This window comes from Capsicum annuum, chromosome 3 (genome assembly GCF_002878395.1).
Source record: "Capsicum annuum cultivar UCD-10X-F1 chromosome 3, UCD10Xv1.1, whole genome shotgun sequence".
In the NCBI taxonomy this organism is placed as follows: domain Eukaryota; kingdom Viridiplantae; phylum Streptophyta; class Magnoliopsida; order Solanales; family Solanaceae; genus Capsicum; species Capsicum annuum.
Window position 1 is genome coordinate 34,428,258 of NC_061113.1, and position 9,267 is coordinate 34,437,524.

General features: G+C 39.9%; 1 protein-coding gene across 3 annotated transcripts; it reads right to left on the reverse strand.

Annotated features, from left to right (window-relative positions):
- Nucleotides 1-522: 522 nt before the first annotated feature.
- LOC107863969 lies at nucleotides 523-7,197 on the reverse strand. 3 transcript variants are annotated; one of them, XM_016710195.2, is made up of 4 exons: nucleotides 7,029-7,197; nucleotides 2,331-3,052; nucleotides 2,120-2,239; nucleotides 523-2,015 (listed from the first exon to the last, which is right to left on the reverse strand). In XM_016710195.2, the coding sequence occupies exons 2-4, from the start codon at nucleotides 3,042-3,044 to the stop codon at nucleotides 936-938; spliced, it is 1,914 nt and encodes a 637-aa protein (XP_016565681.2). In that variant the 5' UTR covers nucleotides 3,045-3,052; nucleotides 7,029-7,197; the 3' UTR covers nucleotides 523-935. The 3 variants fall into 3 exon arrangements, with proteins under 3 accessions (XP_016565681.2, XP_016565682.2, XP_047265242.1); XM_016710196.2 differs by having other exon boundaries at nucleotides 2,331-3,055; nucleotides 7,029-7,175; XM_047409286.1 differs by lacking the exon at nucleotides 7,029-7,197 and adding an exon at nucleotides 3,878-4,095 and having other exon boundaries at nucleotides 2,331-3,055.
- Nucleotides 7,198-9,267: the final 2,070 nt, after the last annotated feature.

Below are 9,267 nucleotides of genomic sequence, written 5' to 3' on the forward strand. Positions count from 1 at the left end.
AACCCTCTCTCTACACACTGAGCTTCCAGTTCAAATCTCAATTTGTGTGCTGGACCAACGCCCCAAATCAGCTTTTGTGTTTCAATGTGCCTAATGAACTATACGTACATTATTTTCAGGTTATATATGTAACTTTATCCAAAGCTAACAGGTTCGCCCCCACCCTTTCACGTGAGTCCTCCTTTGCCCTCCCATACATGTACGTAACTTAAAATGATCTAAAGGTTGACTCAACATCTTAAGGCGATACAATTGAGTAACCACAATCAGCATGCACCCTCTTTTTATGCCTTAACATACTCGGTTTGTAACTCAAATAACAAAATGATGTTGAAGCATAGAAAAACTAGAGAAACAAATAAACTCCTACAACGTAAGTTCAAGTGAAAAACTTGGATGTTTGTTCAGATTTCAGATTGTGACAAGCAGAAGATGCATATTCATGAGTTGGGTGCTTCCTATAGTAAAAGAAATAAAACTCAAAATGCACACACATTCCAGCTCAGTTGTACACCCTGAAGCTTAAAAACAAGTGACATGTCAATATAACCTCATGCACCGCCAATTGGTACATTGTGAATCTCAAGCATACATGCGAAGCTACATCATTCTCAACACAATGACCCTACTACATATGAATAAACATCAGATTGCATGAAACAAATAAACAGCATCAAGTTTTTCCTTACGTCACAAACAACAAATTCAAGAAACAACCCAAAAGGAAGGTCTCAGGATTATGTTTCTCCCCTTGTACAGGATGAAAATGGGAAATACAGTCTGTAATCTTTTCAATCCAGAACCTGTCAGAGAAGACATGTAGAATTGACCTCGTCGTTGCCATGAGCACATCTGAGTAACACAAGTTCTTTGTGTATGAACATGACCGGTAGCTCATCAGCTTCATAAACATAAGTTAAACAGATTGCAGCAGTTCAGCGACGAGGTGCAGATGGTCCCCCAAAGGCATAGCGAGATGAGACTGAAGTTGGGTATCTAGGCTCATCCATAACATGGTGATATTTCAAGTCGTAATCTGGTGGTAATTGAGGAGCATAATATGCTCTTTCATTTTCAGGGTGGAATCTTACGGATGGTGGATATGCTCTTTCAGTTTCAGGGGGGAATCTTCCTGCTGGTGGATATGGTCTATCATTTTCCGGGTGGAATCTTCCTGTTGGTGGATATGCTCTTTCATTTTCCGGGTGGAATCTTCCTGTTGGTGGATATGCTCTTTCATTTTCAGTGTGAAATTCTCCGGTATGGCCTCTGATGCCAATTGCAGAATAGGGATCACTTGCAAAAGAATCTCTGCCTCGAGAAGCGTATGAGTCTCCAGGTGTTACCACCGTCCTAGGCAGAGAGAGATATCGGTTTACAAGTGAGGTAGTACTCTCATCATAAGGATTATATGTATCCTTAACATGATTTAGGAAACCATGATTAGAAGGTGCGGTTGAAGTTCCTGTAGCACTACCTTCCACAGCAGGAGCAATAGTAGCAGGTATTTCACTGCGAGCCTTGAGGCCAAAAGTTCGATACTCCCTTTCACTTGGAAACAAAGGATCAGTGTGTACAGTTTCTTTTTGTGCTAAAGCCATATCATCCCCAACACTGGTAGGATTTCTTCGGAGATGTTCCCTTCCTTGTTCAAATTCATACTGATCCAATGTGCGATCAACTACTGCAGGAGCAGTGGGCTGCAAATACTTGGCTGATTGAAGACCGTAGCTTCTATATTCTTTCTCAGTGAGGAAACGCGGTTGACTGTCAACCTCTCTAGGCATGATACGGCGGCCTGCATGCTGCTGACTTTCCCTTTCATGACCAAATGATGAAAAATTCTCACCTGCTTTGCTTCTACTGTATTGCATTCCATATGCATGCTCCCTGGAAGGTTCCTTGATAGGCAAATGTGCTGCTGATGGGGGTAGAGTATCTGGCTCTGACACAGAATGTATGGAAGTTGGATGTAACCGTGGTACAGGCCTAAACAGCTTTTTCAACTGCTCTACCTGCTCAAATGAAAAAATAAGGCCACAAAATTGCATCAAATGCTAGGTAAGTAACACACTTTCTCCAAGTAGAATTTGTCAATGAGGGAGGTGTGTGTGATTACCTGTTTAAATGTCAATTCAATCTTGAACTTGTGAGTCCTTTCATCATAACTGTCTTTAATTGCTCTCTTGAACAAATTCTCCGGCAATGGAAGACAGTCCTTGTCAATCCTGAAGCGAACCTGTTGTATTACCAGTCATCAATAAATAAACCTTATGAACTGTTGAACAGGATAAAATCATAAGAATTTGAGATTTAAAAAAAAAATTGACCTGCGCTGGAAAGTCCCCACCAAATGCCGCTGGTTCAAGCTTCATTCCACCAGCAGATGATGCCTCATAAATACCATACATGAGCTTAAGATCAAAATCAAAGAGAAAAAGCTTGAGACCAGGTTTGATTCCCAAAATAATGTCTTTCTTCATAGCTGAGAGACCCATCACATGATATCTAAAACAATCGTCTTTGGTCTTTGCATTGCACATGAAAATCACTCCACCAACACCCTTTTCAGCTTTTCCGTCCTTCTCCACATCTACACTCATTTCACCTGTACTTCCCTTTCCTTTGTTTCCACTGCTTATGTTTAGGGACTTCCTAGCATCTTTTTTATCCAAAATATTTCCTTGGTTGCCATCTTTTAAGTTCTTCTCCTTGTTTCTGGATTGAGAACGAGGAGTGGCCTCGGCATTATTTCCTTGATTGCCATCTTTTATGTTCTTCTCCTTGTTTCTGAATTGAGAATGTGGAGTGGCCTCAGCATTATTTCCTTTGTTGCCATCTTTTACGTTCTTCACCTTGTTTCTGGATTGAGATTGTGGAGTGGCCTCAGCTTCTTTCATCTGTGCAGACTTTAAGTTGGGGGACTTTTTTGCAAGTTTACCTTTAGCCTTTAGTTCCTTCGGGGTTTTATTGTCTTGAGGTACTCCTCCAGAACTAGAAGCAGCCGCATTGTTCCTCTTTTTCTTGTTTTTCTTGGCAGTCATACTCGTTCCTGCTAGTTATTTCAGTACAAAAAAGAACTATAAGCATGAAAGACGAACTCCCCAGGAAAAGATTTCACAATAACCAAATACTTTTGCTAATTAGAAGTTAAGAGACTGTTGGGGTGGAGTGACAGACATTGTAAAATTTCTATTTAAAAAAAAATATCAAGTCTATTATGAAGAACATTCAAGCCTACAAGGACCAGAATGCTTCTGAATTTACTGATGTAGATGCCTCAATTCTGCATTCCAGTTTCAACAATCAACACTTTTTATTAGAATCTACCTGCAAATGACCTTTGTATAATTCTACAAAATGTCTTTTTAAGTTGATTCTTGCAGGATCGCGATCTCTCTTTTATGTCCAGCCAACTTCCGCATACGTTTACCTTTATACTAGGTGGCTGCATCATATCAAGTAGCACAGGTCATGGGTAACCCTACCCATTAAAGTTAGGGAGATGGGAGAAAATCAATTATGTAGCTTTTTTTTTTCCTCTAGTTGAATCCGAATCCTACTCTCCATGACTTTTATTATAACTTCATCAACCGCTAGATCACACTCATGGGTGCAAAAAAGTGTTATCTCTTAACCAGTGTTGTAAAAGGCGAGCGCCTAGTCGCCAATGGCGAATGGCGAGGTTAGCCTATGTCACCTCTTCAGTCCATGGCAAGGCGAAAATCAAAAGGCGACGCTTTTGCGAGAAAGGCGATGTGGCAAGGCGATGTGGCGAGAAAGGCGACGCCTTTTAATTGTGTTTTAAAAAATTAGGGTTTTAGGTATATAAGCTAATTTTAGGGTTTATTTACACATTTTAACACTACCAACTTACAAATTGGTGACTGCGGCTGCTACCATTCACCTCATAAGTTTGATTCCGGCGACCGGCAATGAGCTCCGGTGACTTCCGAAACTCCGGTAAGCAATGATTTCTAATTTCTTTCTTCTTCTTCTTCTTCTTAATCCAGCGACTGAATATGTCTTTTGGTATTGTTATTTTTTTTTCTTCCTCTTTTTATCTTCTTTTTCTTCTATTTTCCGGCGGCCAGCAACTCTGTAACAGTGAACTTGTAACAGTGAACATTTTCTTCTATTTTGGTATTGTTATTAATAGTTTTACTGTTATAACCAGTGGGACTATTAATATACTTCTTATGTAATTTTTTTAATATACTTATTATATTAATATACATAACCAGTGGTAATAGTAATATACTTCTTCTTTTTCTTATAACATTATGTAATTTTTTTTACTAACTTATGTAGATTGTAGAATTAACATAGCATGATGGTACTATTAATATACTAATTAAATTATTTGATCATTAACAACTTTCAATTTCAATTGTTGAGTCATTTAAGTTCTACACTTTTAGTATCTATATACTATATATTTTTAATTCTTGACTTGAAATATTTCCGTGTTATTGAAATTTTGATCATATATATGTTATTTTAATTTTTTATATTAATTGTCGCCGCACATTCAAAAGGCGCTCGCCTCGCCGCTCGCCTTGCCACGTGGTGAGGCGGGGCCTTGTCGCCTTTCGCCGTCCGAAACACTGCTCTTAACTATCTCTAATAAAACCACCAAGTTCATAAAACATAAGTACCCTACTCTTTCAAATGGATAAGGAATAACCAGCTATCAACATGCTACCTCATATGATACTTTTGGTATCTATCTTTTTCCACATTTTCCTGACAAAGCGGTGCTCAGTTAAAATGCATATGTGCTTATGGTTAAGTATGTACATTTCTTCAATTAAAAAGGAGTAACTATGCATTTATGCAATCGCACTTCCAAAGGAATAATAACGTAAGGACCGTTTCAGTCAGGGCTTTAAGGAGATCTAATCTCCCACAAAATTCAACATTAGTTAATGAGCAAGACACCTATGGGATCATCAAAAACAAACCATGGCATGCATAATCAGTGGATATCAAAGGTCCCTAAGTTTTCTAATGGTCACTCCGATCGGAAATGTATTCAGACATTTTGGAATGATTTTGTATGATTGAAGTACTTGAAGTCGAGATGGAAGAAAGATTTTCTTTGGCATGATTTGTGCCTGGTCTACACAAAACCCTAGGCAAATCTAGAATTTCCAGAAGATGGGACCAGTCCACTACTGGAGAAACAACAACAACAACATACCTAGTGTATTTCCACAAAGTGGGGTCTGGTGAGGGTAGAGTGTACGCAGTCCATACCATTACCTCGGATGAAGTAGAGAGGCTGTTTCCGATAGACCCCCGGCTCAGGACAGATAACAAATATAATAAAAAACATAAAAGCAAAGAACAAACAAGGGGTGGCACACCGCTGGATAATAAAGAATACAAGAAAAAAAAATGCATCAAGTGGGAATTGATCCTTGTACCTCCAGGTAAATAATTTGGCTTTCAATCAAGTGCACCACCAAACCTTTTCATAGCATGAGTATCAGAAGGTAATATTAGATCAATTCTAAACGTATATACAAAATATCTAGTTTTACAGAAACACCACGTGTTCACTTGCACCATAAGTTACACACCTAATTCACCCCCGTTGTACTCTTCCCTTTCTATCCTTTTCTTTCTTTCGAGGTTTCTGTTAAAGGGGTCCTATGCCCCGAGTCAAATGGAGTGCACCCAACAATAAACCATGGTTTACTGACATCAGAGAATATCTAAAAAAGATACCTCAAAGAAAGAAGCCATTTTTACGGTATTTTCACTTCCAGTTCCGTCATCGGATCAGAGTCCCCCCCCCCCCTCAAAAAAAAACCCTGAACAAATAGGAGTGGATATGCGATCTTGTAACAATCCCATAAACCTATGTCCGAACAAAGGACTTTCTCTACCTAAAAGACACCGAACACAAACAAGATAACTACCCCATATCAAGATGAACTTTCCTATTCTCTTTGTTCTTGCTTCCAACCAGAGCTTAATTAACTGTAGCATAAAACTTCTCAAAACATTGCAAAAAAGAAGAATTTGACCGAATATACACTTGCTTCAACAGCTTAGGGCCTACTCTACAAGTTCATAAATCTCTAAGAATGTTCCTGACGCCCCAAGTCAAATGGAGGTCATGAACGGGAAACCATGGTTTACTGACATCAGGGAATATTTACAAAAGAGTACTCAAGAAATAACCCATTTTTACAGTATTTTCACTTCCAGTCCAGCATCGAATCAGCAACCCCCCCCCCCCACACACACACACACAAAACACACTCTCGACCTTGAACAAATAGGAGGGGGCATGGGACCTTATAACAATCCCATAAACCTAAGTCCGAACAAAGGGATTTCTCTATCTTAAGTTCCGTCACCAAACACGAACAAGATAAATACCCCATATCAAGTTGAATTTCCCTATTCTCTTTACTCTTGCTGCCAACCAGAGCTTAACTTTAGCATAAAAATTCTGAAAACATTGATAGAAAGAAGAAAATCGATCGAATATACACTTTAATTCAACAATTTAGGGCCTACTCTACAAGTTCATAAATCTCTCCGAAGGGCAACAAAGATAGTTCTTCTATTTTTCTAATAACCCGTGGTGTCCGTTCCAGCTTGCCCGCACCTCAACTAATTCCATAAGATACCTCCCACCTCCCACCACCAACAGATACCAGGTAACTCTATCCACCAAAGCTGAGATATATAGGAAGAAAAAACCTAGTGTTTTGTCTCCGTTAGGACCAACAAAGAGGGTTTTCTTTCTTTTTTTTTTTTGCACAATTACTGATAAATCGGGAAATTAAATATTAGCTAATGATAAATCAGAAATGAAGCCTCATTAAGCAAACGACGATGTTAAAAACACATTACTAGTTCACTGTTCCCGGGATTCGAGGAAAGACCGAACCACAAGGGTTTATAAATTACATGAAGTATATAACAAAATCCAGATAAAACAATTTCAGAACAATCGGAATTAGGGTTTAAGTGCCGGTCAATTTCACCGGAAAATGAAGGAGGCGTACCCGTTACCAGTAAATTTCGCCGGAGAAACAATGAGAGTTACACTAGACTTGGGAGAGAGTGAATACAAGTTTTAGCGTTTAAAGGGAAAGGGGAAGTAGTGGATAATATATTGGGCCGAATATTGTTGAATTAGGACCCGAATTAGGAATCTAGCATAAAGGTCACATTTGGGTGTGTTTGGTACATGGAAAATGTTTTCTGAAAAAAAAAATTATTTTTCTTTGTTTGGTTATAGTAAACTACAACAACAACAACAACAAACCCAGTGTATTCCCACCTAGTGGGGTCTGGGGGGTAAGATGTACGCAGTCCATACCTCTACCTCTGATGAAGTAGAAAGGCTGTTTCCGATAGACCCCCGGCTCAAGCCACGAGATACCACACAAACACATAAAAAAGCACAGGAGCAGCTTACATAACATAAATACGGCACCCATAAGTAATATAAAACAGAGGAAAGCAAAGGAAAGCACACGGAAGACGGAATCATAACAGGAATAAAACCCCCTCCAAGTATTTCCCTACACTAGCGACCCAAACTGGCCCTAATCCTCTGTCGAAATTCGCGCCCTCCAGACCTTCCTATCTAGGGTCATGTCCTCAGTGAGCTGTAACTGTTCCATGTCCCGTCTAATCACCTCGCCCCAGTACTTCTTCGGCCTACCCCTACCCCGCCTAAAACCATCCAACGCTAGCCTCTCGCACCTACGGACCGAGGCATCCATGCCCCTCCTCTTCACGTGTCCGAACCATCTCAATTGTGCTTCCCGCATCTTGCACTCCACTGAAGTCACACCAACCTTCTCCCAGATAGTCTCATTCCGAACTCTATCCCCTCTAGTCAGTCCACACATCCAGCGCAACATCCGCATTTCTGCCACCTTCATTTTCTGGATGTGGGAGTTCTTAACTGGCCAACACTCCGCTCCATACAACAAGGCCGGCCGGACTACCACCCTGTAGAATTTGCCTTTAAGCTTGGGCGGCACCTTCTCATCACACAACACCCCCGACGCGAGTTTCCACTTCATCCATCCCGCCCCAATACGATGCGAGACATCCTCGTCAATCTCACCGTTACTCTGGATCACGGACCCAAGATACTTGAACTTATCCCTCTTACATACCTCCTGTGCTTCCAGCTTCACTACTACCTCATTCTCCCGCCTCACGTCATTAAACTTGCATTCCACATACTCTGTCTTGCTTCTGCTCACCCTGAACCCTTTAGACTCAAGAGTTTGCCTCCACACCTCTAATTTTTCATTCATACCCCCTCGAGTCTCATCTATCAGCACTACATCGTCTGCAAAAAGCATACACCACGGCACCTCCCCTTGAATGCGCCGTGTCAACACATCCATCACCAACGCAAACAAAAAGGGACTAAGAGTAGATCCCTGGTGCAATCCTGTCAGGACAGTGAAATGCTCTGAGTCTCCTCCCGCCGTCCTCACCTGGGTTTTCGCTCCATCATACATATCCTTAATTACTCTGGTATATGCCAGAGTAAACTATAAAGAAAATATTTTTCAAAAGAACTCATTTTCCTCTATTTGAGGGAAAATGACTTCCCTTGTGTATTGAAGAAAGTCATTTTCCAGAAAATGAAAAATGTGACTTTTGCTCTGTCCCCACCCCTCTTCTCCACCCCTACAATACTCATATTTACATTACTCAAAATTTTCACATTACTTAAATTTATTTTTCACAGTACTTTGTTTTAATTTTTCACTGCTTGAAATAAAAAATAAGGAAAAGGAAAATTTTTCCTTTTCCCAATGTTCATTGAATGTATTGTTATTTCCATATGCATAGAGGAAGACTTACCTATGCACCTTTTGCTAATTGCATATTTCATTTTGTCATCGATGTAGCTTGTTTGTTGAATAAGCTTGTCGTTCCGTTGTATTTCTATTAATTGTCCTGACAAAATATTGAAAAGTGTCTCCTATATTTGCTAATTGGTAGTTGCTTAAATTTTAGGGACTTGTAATATTTTAGTAGTCGATATTGATATTATTTGCTATGCTTAAATTAATTCTTACAAGTTGTTGAGTTGATAGAGGTAGTGATATAGTAGTTTACAGTTAGTGTAACACCCCGAATCTGGTACCTGGAACGCTACACGGTGCTCATGACTCCGAAGGACCAAAAGCTAACCCATGACTGATATCTGTACCTGAGCATTGCATAACATACTGTATAAATACGGAAAAAGGCTGAAAGGCCATAAGG

Bases quoted from the DNA above. Each gene is read 5' to 3' on its own strand.
- LOC107863969 (XM_016710195.2), bottom strand. From the start codon at position 3,044: ATGACTGCCAAGAAAAACAAGAAAAAGAGGAACAATGCGGCTGCTTCT. The intron at 2,240-2,330 runs GTCAATTTTTTT...GTAATACAACAG, and splicing joins GTGGGGACTTTCCAGCGCAG to GTTCGCTTCAGGATTGACAA. The intron at 2,016-2,119 runs GTAATCACACAC...TCATTTGAGCAG, and splicing joins TTGAATTGACATTTAAACAG to GTAGAGCAGTTGAAAAAGCT.